General features: G+C 33.3%; 3 protein-coding genes across 4 annotated transcripts in view; 2 read left to right on the top strand and 1 right to left on the bottom strand.

Annotated features, from left to right (window-relative positions):
* Positions 1–17,983, bottom strand: part of LOC129758731 (nose resistant to fluoxetine protein 6-like) — a 99,934-nt gene that overhangs the window by 12,133 nt on the left and 69,818 nt on the right. The gene's annotated exons all lie outside the window — the stretch shown is intronic.
* On the top strand, positions 7,661–8,260 carry LOC129759151 (uncharacterized). Its single transcript, XM_055756593.1, has one exon. It carries the CDS (start codon positions 7,716–7,718, stop codon positions 8,193–8,195), a length of 480 nt encoding a protein of 159 aa, XP_055612568.1. The 5' UTR covers positions 7,661–7,715; the 3' UTR covers positions 8,196–8,260.
* LOC129759253 (uncharacterized) lies at positions 16,303–17,097 on the top strand. Its single transcript, XM_055756690.1, has one exon. It carries the CDS (start codon positions 16,473–16,475, stop codon positions 16,947–16,949), a length of 477 nt encoding a protein of 158 aa, XP_055612665.1. The 5' UTR covers positions 16,303–16,472; the 3' UTR covers positions 16,950–17,097.

The following is a 17,983-nucleotide window of genomic DNA, read 5'->3' as shown; positions in this document are numbered from 1 at the left end:
CAACAATGATACAAATGAATTACTGTCAAGCCGGTGAAATTACGTAAAAAATAGAATTATTTCTTGTTATCTGAATTTGAATCCTGTTCAAAGTTAGGCAGCATTAACGGGTCTTAAAATTTAAATAAGATTCTAATAACTGAATGCCGGCAATGTTAGTAACAACCTAAGAGATTAAAAGTGTATCAATGGCAAATGGCACAATAGATTTTTTGAATCAATTGTAATAATGATGAACAAATAAGAACTTGAAATTAAAAAACCTCAAAAAAATCTTCCATATTTTCTTTCCAACAAATCTACCACCAAATCACAGATTACGCCTTTTTACACAGATTTTTCGTTTTTTTATGTTTAGCAGATTAATTGAGACAATACATTTTGAAGATTATCTAGCATTGCCATCAAAATCTAATTTTTTCCAGTATAATCCAAAATAATCTTACAAAACAAGATCAAAACGCAAAAATACAAAATTTTAAAATAGCTATAAATACATTTTTAGGAAAAATTTATTGAGATTCTGGAACAAAAATTAGTTTGCAGCTCTGTGAAATTATAGATATTTCAGTGTTGAACCTGATGTTTAGTTTTGTAACGTAATTTCATTGTTTTGCGTCGAACCTATTCGTTGTTATTCCAAATCTACGTTGTTTTGTGATTGGTGAAATTGTGAATTACAACCTCATTGCCCCCCTGAGCCCTTCCAACGCCCCCCAAATTTTAAAATTGAGCTCACCGCCCCCCTGTAAGCTCTCAACGCCCCCAAGGGGGCGGTAGGGACCACTTTGAAAACCACTGGGCTAGACCATGGCCGTAGGAACGGGGGGGGTTTTGGGGGTTAAACCCCCCCCATGAGTGTCCAAAAAAGCAAGCGAGGTATTCTACTCTACACTCAAAATTTTAAATTCATACTCAAATTATGATAGTAGAGCAAAGATATTCAAGAGTAACTATCTGGACTAAAAACTAATACAAAAACCTCAAAAACCCATTTCTAGTACCAAATTCTGCTACAGTTTTTCAAAATTTTCTCACTTGTGCATAGAATAAGATTGTCAGATTTTTTTACAGCATGTATCCGGGCCGAACAAATTTTTTGAATCCGTGTATTCGATTTAAAAATTGTTGACCAAATCCAGGCAAAACCGGGCAATTTTGGTCAAAACCCAGAAATTACCCATAAAAAATCTAGAATGATTATTCTTTCAAACTTGATGCAAAAATTTTGAACACATAAAAAAAAATACAATACTATTTGTTTTTTTTTCTAAGTTTCATTTGAGAATGAGAATGAGGACAATCCCGGGCAAAATCCGGGCATTTCCAATGAAATCTGGGCAATCGGGTCGGATCGGACTTTTCCCTTATTCAATAATAAATATCCGGGCCAATCTTGGCAACCTCATCATAGAAATTCAGGTCTGAATATTAAATTTTAAATTTTACCCATTTTGGAGGTTCTGGTTCCATATTCCTATAACTAGAATTGTATTTCTACATATTTTCGTATTTCTTATGGTGTATCAAGCTTGGGATTCTTGATTTTCAGTTCGAATAATCATAAGAAAGTAGGAAACCCGTGTTCGATTTCGGTTTTGCATTCATTTGAAATTTGAATCATGTTTTTCGAAGATCAAATGCATTTTCAATATTTTGATAATAGTTTTCCGAATGTGGAAAAAAAAAGATATTTGTTCTATATTCAAATTCGAAGTTCTTAATTTTTTTTCTAACACAAAATTTCAACATTAAAAGCTTCTAAGAGGCGATTCAAAATTGAAAACCAGATTCAGATTCATCATTAGAAATTCTCATTTTCAATCAGATTCATAAAACAGATTAAAAATAAATGATTGAAATAATGAATTAAGATTAAAGTAGGACTAGAGAATTTCAATAATAGATCCATGAATGAGGGCTCTAAGATTTGGTTCATGAAATTCTAATCTGGAATTAAGATTCTTAAATCGTATTTTTTGTACATTTCGAAAATCATATAGAAATTCAGAAACAGATTCAAAGTTTAATTTTTGGATTCAGGTTTAAATTCAGATTTAAAATTCAGAAAAAGATTCAGCTTGTGAATGAGTTTTTCAATCAACATAAAATTGTTGAGAAATTCAAGAGAACATTAACTTGAAAAATGGTCAATTCAATTTCCAGATTTCAAAGTTTTTCATCAGAATTAGTATGTACACACAATTCAGCTGAAAATCACAAATATAAAATAGAATTTGAATTAATTTTTTAAGTGTTGATTCATGCAAAATATTCCAAATTATATTTAAAAAAAAATCAAACATTTATTCTTTATGAAAAATATTTCCTGTTTCAGAAACAAGAACCTGAGATAACTTAAAAATCTGCACAATTTTTTTTATTTTCATGGTGTATTGTTTAACATCATTAATATAGTAGCTTTTTTAAAGCCAAATTCCAAACTAAAATCATAAACTTAGTTCAAATTTGCATCAAGCAAATTTGATTCGTATTTTTTTTTCTCTTCCTGTTTTTTTTTTGGAAAATTGTATTTATTTTCATCAAAGGTTAGAATTTTGGAATTTGCAAAAGAGTTTAGAAGATTGGGCTTGTTTGATTTGAGTATTCAATAAGTTTATTTTTAAGAAATTGAGGGCTACCCTAAAAAGAACTTATTTTATGATCAAATCATACAACTTTGATCTAAAAGACTTTTAAATAAATTCAAAAAAATTATCCATCGATGGAAGCAAATTTCATATTTTGTTTTTAGAGGTTTAATAAAAAAATAGCTCACCCTTTAGGCTAAGACCACTTTTCTAAAGCTACTTTTTTTAAAGGTTTTGTCAATGACACTTTTCCATCCTTGTGGCATTCGTGTCTTTTTTCAAGTTACCATTTCATACGTGAAATATTAATGAGTACTTAATAATGAATAATCATATAGTTACAAACATAATTTGTTTTAATTTTTTTATTCCTGAGTTGTAAAGTAAAAAATCATAGGTAAACATTAGTCACCAAAACCCCCCCCCCCCATGAGTCGGTTCTTCCTACGGCCCTGGGCTAGACTCAGTATTCGGAAACCATGAATGAAAGTTCGCATCGGACAGCTTGAGCTTCGATGAGTCACGTGTGGATCATCGAGTGATTTTTTTCCTTTAATGTTTAGAATTAATTTCATAATAATATATCCTGTGTCATGTAGCTGATGTAAGTCTAAAGTAAGGTTGTCAGAATTTTTTCAGCACCCATCCAGGCTGGAAAAATCCAAATCCTGGCAAAATCAAAGCATTGATTTAAAACTGATCGACCCACAATCCGAACAATACCCGGGGTAATTTGGTCAAAATTCAGGAATTATTCAACCAAATTCAAGAATTTTAAAAAATCCTCAAAATTTATCAGCAGATTTAAAATCGTATTTTTGGCTTCCAAAAAACCCTTTCCGATTATTTTTATGAAACAAAATCGTTTAAAAAAGATCGTTTAGGATTCGTAGTTTAACAAATTTGCTGATATTTGGCTTAATTTGGGAATGAGAATGAGATTAAACTCGGGCACTTTTCCCAAATTTCATATTCAATATCCGGGCAAAACCGGATAAACCCGAGCAATCTGGCAACCTTAGTCTAAAGTGATTTAGATATGATATGTAAGATTGAAAAGGAAATTTTTTTATAATAAAAATCACAAAGCGAAAGATACAGACTAGAAATTGTATGGAAATGATGTTCCAATTTAAACGCCTAAATGTATACTATCAAAACTCAAAAAAGAGCGATATTCAGAAACACGCAAAAACTCATGGTGCATGAATTACGAAAAAGAATAAGAATTTGAAAAAAACTAAACTAAACTAAACTTAAATAAAATGCAGAAATTATATTGACAATCATAACTAACATACATGCAAAAATTTGAAATAAAAAAAACTTACACTTAAAAACAAAAATTAGCCAGAACAATAAAAAATAAAAACACAAAAACTGCAAAAATTATGAAAATTACAATAATTTTTGACAATGCGTAACAAAAAATTACAAGAATGAGAAAAAATACAGAAATAAAACGAATAAAGAAACGCAAAAATCAGAAAAATTATAAATGTTACAAAAATATCAAAATTTCAAAGAAATTACAATAAACACAAAGCTAGAAAGTTGCAAATTTGCAACAGCATTGCATCATACTAGGTGACATAAATATCCCGATAAATCTTATTAACAATAACATTGTTTTGCGCTACAAAAATTTGTTAAAATCTTTTGGATTCGACTGTACCAATACTTTTCCAACCAGGCCTACAAGTAACAATGTTCTCGACCACTTCATTTGCAAATTAGAAGACAGCGATAGGATACAAAATGATACAATTTTCAGTGACCTCAGCGATCATTTACCAATTTTAACTACTTTTGCATTAAATCTACCTAAAGTCCACACAGTCCTTTTGAAAAAGATGATAAATAAAGATCGACTCAATTCATTATTCAACGACTTCATAAGAAACGTTGATTGTAATCGCGATGCGGATACTATTTTGCAGGATGTCACATCAACTTATAATAGATTACTCGTCGAATGTACGACAACAATTAGAAAAAAAGTTAGTCTCAAAAACAAAAACTGTGAATGGATGACATACGATATTTGGAAATTAATGTCTATAAAAAACAATTATATAAAAAGGGTGAAAAAGTACCCAGATAACGTTCATCTAAAAGATATGTTAAAGCATATCTCTGCGAAACTTGATAAGTTGAAACAATCTACTAAACGCTTGCATTATAGTCGGCTACTCAACCATTCATGTCCATCTAAACTTTGGAAAGGAATAAATGCTATTTTTGGTAGGAAAAAAGAAGCTGAAAAAATTGAACTCGTAGTAAATGGAGTTAAAACCAAAAACAATTTGGAAGTGTGTGAGGCATTCAATAGCTATTTTTCCAAAACTGGCGAAGAGTTAGCTAGTAAAATACCCAAGAATAATTTGTTTAACCCTCTGTCATCTGTAAGGCATAACCAATCATCAATTTTCTTGAGACCCTCTACCCATAATGAAGTTATGATTTTGATCAACGAACTTGATGTCAAAAAAGTAATGGTCCAGATGATTTCCCAGTGGAAGTAGTAAAATCGTATGCTCCGCACTTCTCAGAAATAATCTCGAATATATTTAATAATATAATCTCGACAGGAGTGTATCCCCATTGCCTGAAATTAGCGAAAGTAATCCCAGTCCACAAAAGTGGTGACACCAGTAATCCTACTAACTATCGCCCGATATCCACATTATCAGTATTTAACAAACTCATAGAAAAGATGTTAGTCACAAGAATCCAAGGCTTTTTCGATCGTCATAAAATACTTTATTCAAACCAATATGGTTTTCGACCGGGCTGTGGCACGGGTACGGCAATTACCGAAATTATTGACAACATTGTTGAGAATATCGACCAAAAAAAGATGGTTGGAGGACTGTTTATTGATTTAGCAAATGCTTTTGATACGTTAAATCATGACATACTCCTTGATAAATTAAATATTTATGGTATTAGAGGCATTGCAAATCAAGTAATAAAAAGCTATCTTTCTGGCAGAAAACAGTTTGTATCAATTGATGGTGAACAGAGCTCGCTTCGTAACATTTCCACGGGAGTACCCCAAGGAAGCAACATAGGTCCCCTGTTGTTCCTTATTTACATTAACGATATAGAACACATACGGTTGAAAGGAATCACAAGGTTATTCGCAGATGATACTGCTCTTTTTTACCCGTCTGCTGATGTTAATGCAATTATTAATTCGATGGAAAACGATCTAATATTACTTAACAACTTTTGCCAGTCGAACCTCCTTTCGCTTAATCCAAACAAAACCAAACTTATGATTTTTCATTCTAGCAAGAAAAAGATACCACAGCATAGGAGCTTAATGTCTAATAACCATGAAATAGAAAAAGTTGAACGTTTCAAATATTTAGGTTTAACCTTAGATTCAAAGCTCACCTGGAGTGATCACATCAACAATCTCGAACGGAAAGTTTCCACATTTTGTGGAGTAATGAAAAGAGTTAGGCATTTTGTAACGAGAAGGAGTATTCTACAATTTTATTACGCATGCGTGCATTCATTGTTGCAATACATGATAATTGTATGGGGACGAGCTTGTCAATCAAGAATAAAAAAACTACAATCGCTTCAAAATAGATGTGTCAAAATTATTTTCTCTCTACCAATGTTGTCTCCCACATCATCATTATATTCCCGGGATGATCATGGTATTTTACCACTCAGAGCAGTCTGTGAATTACAAACAGTTACTTTTGTACATAATATTTTGTTTAACTCTTCATCTCACCATAATCTTACCGTTGTTATTCCAAACCATTTACATAATACCCGAAATCGGAATAATCTGCAGTACAATCGAGCATTAACAAACCTAGGACAAACTAGATTTTCCGTTTGCGGCCCTCATTGTTTCAATAAACTTCCAACAAATTTAAAAGAAATCCAAAATAGAGCATCATTTAAAACAAAAACGAAAAATTACCTGAAAAGCAAAGTAAACGAGTATATATGCACTTAATTCCACCACAAAGCAAAATTTAGAATAATTTAGTATGTAAATATCAACATTTTGTAAACTCTTGTAAATACATTTACTTATTTTTTTCTCATAGATGTAATTAGATTAAATTTAGCTTAGTTTCAATAATATTTAGTTCATAATTTCTATTCAATTAAACCATGTTTCCCTTCAAAGGATTTCGAATCCACTGGGAAGCACTTTTTGTATATATTTTTGCTCACTTTCTTTTTTTATTTAATTTCTTTTTTATATGGGCAATAGACATTTAGTTAGTTATTAATAGTATTTATTTGAATTTGAATTAACAACTTGAATTATTATTGCTATTATCATTATTATATGCTGCCAGTTCGTCTATTGCCCCAAGGAGCCCACACCAGGCATCTCAACTGAGCTGTTTGGTGGAGGGGGTGAGCGGAGGGTCCTTGAGCAAAAAAAAAAAAAAAAAAAAAAAAAAAAAAAAAAAAAAAAAAAAAAAAAAAAAAAAAAAAAAAAAAAAATTTCAAAAATTACAAAAACAACAACATATACAAAAACAAAAAAAATGATAAGTCCCCGAAAAAAAGTCTCATATAATAATTTTGAGTAATGAAGACTCAGAAAAAACTCCCCGATGGTTTCGAAATGATTCACAGAAGGTGCAATCAATACCAGACAGGCTTTCATTCATAACTTGTGACGAATGGCTTATTGCGATACTTGAACTTAAGCCGGCAGCAAAGCGCCTCCATTATCACAAAGCACGAGCTTTAATTACATTTCTTGACTTCGAAGAAATGCATAATAGCTGATAAAATTGGCGGTAAATAAACAGCCATCAATAAAAATTTTTAATCAACAAAATGTCAATCTACTTTGTTACATTTATATATCGTCATCTACGAAAACAACAATTATTCATTGAACTTGATTTTAACATTTCCTAAGAGCTTTCCTGTCGTCAACAAACATTTCTCAAGAAATCAAATATAATTGAAACCAAATCCAATTTAGGTTATCGATTTCGAGTACCACTCACAGAGTGGAGATGTTCCAGTATTCAAACTGCAAGACTCTTACGGTTTCGATCAGTTTCTATCAATCATTCCTCGCCATACATCAGCTAACCATCATAGCCTCAAAACCAAAAGAAAAAAATGGCAAAAATCTTCATCACAATCGTCCTGAGCTTCTCCGCTCTTCTGGCCATCTCCGTAGGAGCCGCCACTTTGAAGCAGCAAGCTGATGCTCGGATCCAAGTTGTCGAGGACATCGCAGCGTTCCGAGCTGCCAATCCGGCTATTAAGCTGATACCGATGGAACTTTCCCAAACCAAAAATGCTCGCCAACAGATCACCTATACGGTTGGAAATCGCCAGTCCGGAGATCGATTGGTATCGGTCAATCAGGATTCCGCTTCCTGGCCAACGCTGCAGGATGTCAAGCTGACGCTGTCCTATCCGGTGTCCGGAGTCGGTGCCGTCGTGACGTACGTAGAGATTGTGGTCCAGCAGTCGTCCAACAAGGGCCGAGGATACGTCGTGGCCGGAGGTGTCGGGCAACGTTTCATTCAGGTCATCATCGAGGCCAATGCAACCAGCTACTTCTCCTATAGTGCGCAAATTTTCGGGAGGTAGATTTACCACACCGTGGGATAGGAAGAGATTAAATAAAATTTAAACGCCTTTTTATAAAATTAAAATGCAATTTTTTAATGAAAATTCCATAATTTTTTGAAACAGAAATAATTTTATCAATTTGTCTTTGGTGAACACGAAATTATTGAGACACATTCAACAGGGCATAACTTTTTTACGATTGGGTAAAAATCAACCAAATTTTGCACACTCTCTCATTGATGTGTATTGTTTACATGCTGTCAAACTCGAAGTCGCGTTTTTCGATTCAACGAAAATGGAGGTGAACCAACGAGAGTCGAAGGAAAAAAAATCTTTCTAAACACCTGGAATTTCCTAACCTGTCGCACCGGCAGTTGGGAAAAATGTAGAACATTCACCATTCAACCGTCTTCAAAGTTTTGAAGCGGTTACAGGAGGGGTTGCGGGATCTTAAATTCTTTCAATCCTTGATAGATTCATTTTTTAACATCCCAAGTGTTTGCCTATTCAGCAGAAGGAATTTCCGAGTGCATAAATTTGCATTTTATCCTCGTTTAATCTTACGCAGCACACACTGTAGAAGCTGGATGCATTTGTTCGGACTCCGCAGCCAGGGAACCCCGTGGGAAGCCGACAAGTTCTGAAGCCAGCCAGCCGGGGAGGAGACTCATGTCCGGAACATGTGAGCACAACTCTCCAGAACGAGAATCCCTCTGAGGCTTCCCGGGGAACATTTGTAACATCCCCCTTTCCCTTCGCAGAATTTTCTCCCATTTTTGAGGCGAAGGAGTGTGGGGGATGGTTGTTTCTGTTACACAAAAAGGGCACAACACACGTGCTCTGATCGAAACGGATGTAGTTCTTGGGAAAGTAGTTGGCAGACCGAGGAACTTCTGTACGCGGATTGGGTCCTGGCGAAGACTTTCTCCCAAGGCTCAAGGATTTTCAACAGTGTATCCCTGCTTTGGCAATGTTCTTCTGATGGAATATGTTAATGCTTCCGACAGTCCCTGCTGGCTGATGCTGGCTTGAAATCGTTGAAAACATGTATCCAAATGGGTTTGCTGCAGAGAAATTCTTATACAACTGAGAGGATTTCAAAAACAATAAGTGCAATTTTCCCCTTTTAAAGCAGAAAAGTTTAAGAGGTTAACGTTAGGTTGCCAAAAAATGTCAAAAATGACAAAAGTTTCAAAAATTTAAAAAATGTCAAAAATGTAAAAAGTGTCAAAAATAACAAAAATGTCGAAAATTTCAAAAATGTAAAAAATGTCAAAAGTTCAAAAATATCAAAAAAGTCGAAAATATCAAAATGTCAAAAATTACTAAAATGCCAAAAATGTCAAACGTATCAAAAGTGTCAAAAGAGTGCAAAATGTCAAAATCGTCAAAAATGTCAAAAGAGTAAAAAATTTCAAAATGTTCAAATTTTCAAAACTGTCAAAAAAGTCAAACATGTCAAAAATGTCTAAAATGACCAAAATTTCAAAAAAATCACAAGTGTCAAAAGGGCAAAAATGTGAAACATGTCAGAAATGTCAAAAAGCTAAAAAAAAATAAAAAAATGTCACAAATGTTAGAAATTTCAAAACAGTCAAAAATGTAAAAAATGTCAAAAATGTAAAAATGTCAAAAATGTAAAAAATGTCAAAAATATAAAAAATTACAAAAATAGATGAAATCAAGAGTTTGTTTTGATAAGGTCGTATGAACCAATGCAAACAAAATTGAGTTATTTGCTTCAAACGATCGATAAACATGTATTTTGTCTTTGGTAAAAAATTGGCTTCAATTTATCATTAAATAACTTTTACACAATGATTTGAATTTAGGACGTATGATTTTCTCATTTTTGAGTGCAATTTGGTTTTTGCGTCATTTTGCGTTGCCGTGTATTTGCTGTGATGCAAAAGATCGTTAAAAACAATTCGGCAGGTTGGATTTTACGACGTAATGCTACGTCGCGACAAGTTCTTTTCCAAGTGATGAAAATTCGTGTAAATATAAAAGAAAACTGTGTGTAAGAGTGGTCTTAACTGTCCTAATAACAAATGGATCCGAAATTGTGTTGGGTGAGTACCATAAGCTTCACTTTTCACTGTGTGAATAGTCAGTATTATTTTCTTCATTACAGAGGCAAACAAAATAATCAAAAGAGATGGATGCTCTTTGACACTCCTCGAACGGGCAGTAGCGTTAATGGTAATGATTGGAAATCACCGGGTGGACTCCCAATGGCCAGTCCCTCAATGCAATAATTACAAATGCCATCGATCAATGATTTCCGCGTACTAACTGGATAATCATTTGAAACCTTTCTTCAATCAACTCCGAATAAATAAGTAAAGATTTGGGCCAACGCAATCAGTTTTAACAACCTAAATGATCGATTGATGGAAAGGACGTTTGCGCCAAGAGAGAAATGCAATAAGTCGTAAATACAAATTCACTGATAAGAACTGATTTAATGCTAACTTCAAGTACATCATCATGTTCTGCGTACAGTTTGACATTAAATTTCGCAATTGCAGGCGAATTTGACCAACAATATAAGAATCCAAAGGTGTTTCAGAACTTTAACATCGATTTTCTCCAAACATGCCAAGTGGTTCTTACGACCTAATCAAAACAAACTCTAGAAATGACTAAAATTTAAAAAAAATCAAAAGTGCAAAAGGGCAAAAAAGACAAAAATTTCAAAAGTGTCAAAATGGTCAAAAATATCTAACATGTAAGAAATGTCAAAAAGTTAAAAAATATGAAAAATGTCAAAAATGACAAACATTTCAAAAATTTAAAAAATATCAAAAATGTAAAAAGTGTCAAAAATGTCAAAAATGTCAAAAAAATCAAAAATATCAAAAATGTCAAAAAATATCAAAATGTGCAAAATTACTAAAATGTCAAAAGAATTAAAAGTGTCAAAATTGTCAAAAATGTCAAAAGATTCAAATATTTCAAAATGTCGAAAGTATCCAAAATTTCAAAAAAGTCAAACATGTCAAAAATGTCAAAAATTTCAACCATATCAAAAATGTCAAAAATGTCAATAATGACAAAAATGTCAAAAATGTCAAACATTTCAAAAATGTCAAAAAGTTCAAAAATATCAAAAATGTCAAATTGCTTAAATTGTCAAAAATGTCAAAAATGTCAAAATTGTCAAAAATGACAAAACTGTCAAAACTGTCAAAAATGTCAAAAATATCACAAAAATAAAAAATATCAAACATTTCAAAAATGTCAAAAGTGTCAATAATGTCAAAAAGTTCAAAAATGTCAAAAATGTCAGAAATGTAAAAAATGTCAAAATTGCCAAAAAGTCAAGAATGTCAAAAATGACTAAAATGTCAAAAATGTCAAAAGTATCAAAAGTATCAGAAGTATCAAAACTATCAAAAATCAAAAATACCAAATATGTCAAAAATGACAAAAATTTCAAAAATGTCAAAAATGTCAAAAATGTCAAAAATGTCAAAAATGTCAAAAATGTCAAAAATGTCAAAAATGTCAAAAATGTCAGAAAATTTCAAAAATGTCAAAAATGTAAAAAAATGTCAAAAATGTCAAAATGTCAAAAATGACTTGAATATCAAAAATGTCAAGAATGACAAAAATGACTAAAATGTCAAAAATGTCAAAAGTATCAAAAGTTTCAGAAGTATCAAAAGTATTAAAAATACCAAAAATGTCAAAAATGTCAAAAATGTTAAAAGTGTCAATAATGTCAAAAAGTTCAAAAATGTCAAAAAGGTCAGAAATGTAAAAAATGTCAAAAAATGACAAAAATGTCGAAAATGTGTTAAAAATGTCAGAAATATCGAAAATTTCAAAATTGTCAAAATGACTAAAATGTGAAAAGTGTCAAAAGTGTCAAAACTGAAAAAAATGACAAAAATGTCAGATATGTCTGAAATTTTAAAAATGTCAAAAATGTCAAACATGTCATGAATGTCAAATAGTTCAAAAATATCAAAAACATCAAACATGTCAAAAATGACAAAAATGTCAAAAATTTAAAAAATGACAAAAATTTCAAAAATTTCAAAATGTCAAAAATTTAAAAAAAAGTCAAAAATGTCAAAATTAACAGAAACGTTTAAGTTAACAAAAATTTCAAAAATGTCGGAAATGTCAAAAAGGTCAAAAATGTCAAAAATTACTAATTTGTCAAAAATGATAATATTATAAAAATTGACATAAAATACAAAAATTTCAAAAATGTAAAAAATGTCAAAAAAGCCCAAAAAATTTCAAAAATTTCAAAAAATATCAAAAAAGCCAAATATGTGAAAATGACAAAAACAACAAAAAGATCAAAAATTTCAAAAATGTCAAAAATTTCAAATGACTAAAATGACACAAATGTCAAAAGTGTCAAAAGTATAAAAAGTATCAACAGTGTCAAAAGTCAAAAGTGTCAAAAATGTCAAAAAAAAAACAAAAATCTTAGAAATCTCAAAAAAATCAAAAGTGTCAAAAAGGTCAATAATAACAAAAATGTTAAAAATGTCATCAACGTCAACAATGTCAAACATTTCAAAACTTTCGAAAATAACAAAAATGTCAAAAATTTCAAAAATTTCCAGATGTCAAAAATGACAAAAATGACCAGATTGACAAAAATGTCAAAAATGTTTAAAATAACAAAAATAACAGAAATGTCAAAAATGTCAAAAATTTAAAAAATGTCAACAATGTCAAAAATTGTCTAAAATGTCAAAAAAGTTGAAAATTTCAAAAATGTTTAAAATGTCAAAAATAACAAAAATGTCGAAAATGTCAAATTTTGTGAATAATATCATAAAATTGTTAGAGTCGTTTTGACCCTACTTCCCTGCGCTAGCTCAACAGGGGAAATTAAAGTGATCAGCGGAGAAATATTCAACAACAACTAGTAAATCTACGATTAATGGGCGGACTTTTAAAACCTTTTGAAACTTTATAGGAACAAAAACAGAGAAATATTTTTAGATTTTAGGGAGTGCACATTTAACTAAAGAAAGTCTCAACAACTTGGATAGAAAAAGACCATACATAATTTTATTTTGGGAAACTTTTAAATCCACCTTTCTTTCGTTGTTTGTTTCTCTAATTTAAATTGATTCGATAGGAAAATTATAAGATGGTTGGTTTGGTTTTGTACTTGCGCTTTTTATTTTTTAATCTCGATGATCTCGTTGCGGCCGTTTCTCGATGGTCGACTCGTTGGGGGACGTCTACTGGAACGACGTAACGGGATCAGACGAAAACAGGAACAGGGCGGAATCCGGAATCGCTCTTCGGGCAATTCCCGCAACTACTCGGCCTGTTGGGCGTAGGCCTATCGTTCACAACGCGGTCCGGGGAGCTTGATTTCGTGCACTGGTTATCACGCGAGTGTCTCACTTCAATCGAGGGGCTCTAGCTTTTCGGTCGGCACAAGAACTCAAGGGGGGAATTCCCACCAGGCCTCACCACAGCACGAAGTGCCCCGAAGGGGGTTGTAACGGGTTGGGGCACTGGCACTTGCACGACCTTAGCACTCACGGGACACCGGTGTGTTCTCGAGAAGGCTGATGGTGATTCGCGGCACTGGGGGAAGACTATTGTCCCTTGGTTCACTTCACAGAAGCCACACTCGACCGACCAACCGGGAAATAACGGTGTGAAGTCTTCCAGTTGGCCGTTGTTTTTTCACGGGAATCTCTACTAGATCCTTACTAACGGGGAAGGGGGTCAGAGCCACCCAATTACGGTTTGAAACGATCGTCACGTTGGGTGTGTGACCGCGCAGTTGCTGCTCCACCTCGGACCGGAACTTCATCAAAAAGCCTCGCGTCTTGCGAGCTCCTTCTATTTATGCATTTTCTGCCTCTCATTTCAGCCTTGTTCCCATTTTCCGTCTGTGATGTTCTCGTCCCCTTCGATGACAGCAACATGACAGGAACAATACAGGAACTGACATATAGAGGGCTGGTGTCTTATTTTCTAACATCTCTTTTTATGGCGTGCATTCCATAACATAATATATTAAATAAACAAACAAATACCTTACAAATAACTATAAACTAAATGAATAAATAATAAACGCGAAAATGAATAAATATGCAAATGAATAAATAAATAAATAACGAAAAATTAAAAAATTAAACAAATAAATAAATAAACAAAAACTAAATCCCTAAGTGACACCAGCCGATTGCTATTAAAACTAGGACAAGACACCACACAATCATGTAGATATCTTATCCTAATTTTAGACATTTACGAACAATAATTTTTATTTACAATATTTACACAGTTTTCATCCAAACTGGCCCAAAAATCACAATTTTTTATTGTAACCATTAAATGAATGGTTACAAAATGACAAAAATAAAAAAAATGTCAAAAATGTCAAAATTAACAAATATTTCAAAAATGCCGGAAATGTCAAAAATAAACAAATATGTCAAAAATGATAAAAATATCAAAAATACATAAATGATAAAAATGTCAAAAATGCCAAAAATGTCAAACAATGTCAAAAAAGTCAAAAATGTCAAAATGTCAAAAAGATCCAAAATTTCAAAAAGGTCAAAAATATCAAAACGTCAAAACTGTCCAAAATGACAAAATTGTCCAATTTGTCAAAAATGTCAAAATTATCGAAATTTTTTTAAAATGTCAAAATGTCAAAAATGTCAAAAATGTCAAAAATGTCAAAAGTGTCAAAAAGGTCCAAATTGCAAAAATGTCAAAAATGACTTAAATGTCAACGGGAAAAAAATGGAAAAATTTTTACCGGATGACACTGTTGTAAAGACTTTGATGGGAGGCATCAAGCAAAAATTCGTTCAATTTAACACTCAAGGCTCCATCTATAAACTTTTCTTTTTATTTTTGAAGTAAATACATGTATTAAACTACCGGTTTGATTCTAAACATTATAAGAAAATTGGCATGACATTTTCGATGTCGCAATAATTTCATGTTCGTCGTTTAGTCAGCAATTTAACAATCAACAAGACGTTTAAAGAGGCTGTTTATTGTTCTTTTTTTGAATCAATCATTAAAAACTGTAAACAAACTTAAACTTTTTTTTTGTTTAGAAAGTCGTTCCCAGACTTGAAATTTTAACTTCAATTCTGTTTTAAAATTTTTACAGTCTTGCTAGAATTAAAGACAATTTTTTCATTGGAAGTTTCTATATTTTCTTTACAATTTTTGAACATTAAGGCCTTGAAGCTTTCCTATCAAAATGGAATTTTGCACAGTTTATTATCTTAAATTAATATACAGAGGTAAAGTGGTAGGAGCAGTGAAATTTTTTCTTTGAAAAACATCCAAACAGCTTTTCTTCAGTTAGAATTTGAATTGGTAGAGTTTGAAAGCTGACTTAACACTTTCAAGAGAAAAGCTTCCCTCCACACCGGTTGAGTGATAACACCTCGGTTGGGGAAAAGTCCAATCCGTTAATACCGACGACATTTGTTTTAAATCAAATCAGCTCCGAAAGCTCACGAATTAATTGAATTTACTTTTTTATGTTCAGCGCGATGCGCCCTAGTGTGTATTACAAACGCGTAACCGCACGATCCAGATCGTTCGTTTACAAATTACAACACTCGCGTCAGTGATTGAATAATTCATTATTGGCCGGGTAAACCACACCAGAAGAAGAAGTTACTAGCAGAAGATTCAAGCGTGCGTCGTCGTTTGATGGGAACCGTACAACGTAGACACTTCCGACATCGATCGCTCAGAATTTAAGAGTTCTAAGTAGTTCGATGGGCGCTCGCGCGATTTTGACACAATGGGTGGCGCGCAATTATGGAGCTGGGAATAAACGTGGTGTGGATGATAATTTCTGTCTAGATTGACGCACCGAGGGGTTGATCCGGGGAATCCGTTTCGTTTAAAGTTGAAGCTCGATGAGAAAGTTTCTAAACGTAGCTTACGGAAGGCACCCCCGGAGGCCTGTTAAGAGTTAAATTTTATGGAATTGCTGCGGCTCTTTGGTGATTCAGCTGAGGTTAGATTAAAATATTATACCCCAACTTACCGTTTGTATTCAAATTTTGGATTCCACCTACGGGAAAGTACTACGAGCTAACAGTTAATTAGAACGACTGACCGATGTTTGCGTTTAGTTGGGTACGAAATTCGACGCCATTCGGAATACAATCTTGAGACAAAGGAAATCCCATCAATTTAGGGAAGTACCTATTGGCACCGCGGTATTTAAAACGGTGTCCAGATAGATTCGTGACGACAGTTCCGGTTCGGTGATCTTACGGTGCGCATTCGTAGTGAAGCTTAACAGAAATAAAAATGTCGAAATTTCTCGTGTCGATCCTCGCGTTGGCCTTCCTAGCCGTTACGTTCAGCGAGGGATCTTCGTTGCCGAAAAAATCGGCAGCGGCCAGGATCGAAATCGTTAAGGACATCCGTGCCTTTCGTTCCGCACATCCGGCCGTGGAGCTCATTCCGCTGGCTACGACGAGGAGTATCGACCGGCAGCAGATCACCTACACGATTGGCCAGCGTCAGCAAGGAGATCAGCTGGTGGCCGTCAACCAGGAGTCCCAGGCGTGGGAGGAACCGCAGGATCTTATGCTGACGATCTCGTATCCGGCTTCCGGTACCGGTGCCACGGTGACCTACGCGCGGATCGTGGTCCAGCAATCGTCCAGCGAAGGACGGGGTTATGTGGTGGCCGGGGGAATTGGCCAGCGGTTTATTCAGATCATTATCGAGGCATCGAAGACTACTTTCTTTACCTATAGCTCCCAGATCTATGGTAGATAGATAAGCTCCAGGACAGCTGTGGTTTTTACTTTCCATCCAGTCGATGGTTGTTGTTCATTAATACTATTTATGTGAATATCTAAAAAAAAAAATTTTCAAAACTAGCCAAAAAAGATGTCGAATTGCGCAACATCTAATATGCCCTACGTTACATAGCCGTGTGTGAATGATCGTGCTGTGTTATTTAAATCGACAATAATAAAAATTCCTCACGTGTAAGAGTTCTTATAGTGGTATTCTTTTCTCTATTTTTTCGAAAAATCCAACTTAAGGTGTTATGGGTTTGTGATAAAAAATTTTGGAAGTAGACTTGCTCTATTCAATAGTATGATATTCTTGTGACAAATAAGACATAGATCCAAAGGAAACAAAAAAAAACGATTTAATACTCACAGTGGATTTTAGCATTTCTTACGCACGGGGCAAAAGCAAGAGGCTGTCGGATGAAATAATGAGCCTACATTTCAGATGAAATAAAACAACTGGCCTGTTAAGAAAACCTACCGGCCCTGGGGGACGTTTATAGTCTACAAGAATATGCAGTATGTAAGTATGGATACAGTGATTCATCTACATAATAAATTGACTTCTATAGCTGAACTACTATCTGGACTGAGCACTGAAAACTAATGAACCGATTTTCATAAATTCCTATTTTTAAGAACCAACATTTTTCATATATTTCTGAATTCCTCATTGAGAATGAATAAACAATTAAATTCTGAGTTATGAGTTGAAGGCTACTATTTTGTCACTTTGATAACAGTCGAGGAATTCAAACGGGGGATTAGAAAATTGATCGTGCATGTGCATTATTGAAAAAAAAACTTAAAACCAAATCTAACGCTTGAAAGTTTTTGGTTATTAAATCTGAAGTTTTTATTTTTATAAAATTCACGAGAAAACTTAAACCGTTCTATTCAAACAAATGATTTCTAAAAAATGTTACATTGATCACACTTCACAATAATTAAAGTGGTACTGGTGTCCTAAAAAATTTCAATTGAACTCAAATAACACCTTTTCCTTAACAT

This window comes from Uranotaenia lowii, chromosome 1 (genome assembly GCF_029784155.1).
Source record: "Uranotaenia lowii strain MFRU-FL chromosome 1, ASM2978415v1, whole genome shotgun sequence".
Classification (NCBI taxonomy): Eukaryota; Metazoa; Arthropoda; class Insecta; order Diptera; family Culicidae; genus Uranotaenia; species Uranotaenia lowii.
The sequence above is the reverse complement of the archived record's forward strand: the minus strand, read 5'-3'. Positions and strand labels throughout refer to the sequence as shown.

Bases quoted from the DNA above. Each gene is read 5' to 3' on its own strand.
- LOC129759253 (XM_055756690.1), top strand. From the start codon at position 16,473: ATGTCGAAATTTCTCGTGTCGATCCTCGCGTTGGCCTTCCTAGCCGTT.
- LOC129759151 (XM_055756593.1), top strand. From the start codon at position 7,716: ATGGCAAAAATCTTCATCACAATCGTCCTGAGCTTCTCCGCTCTTCTG.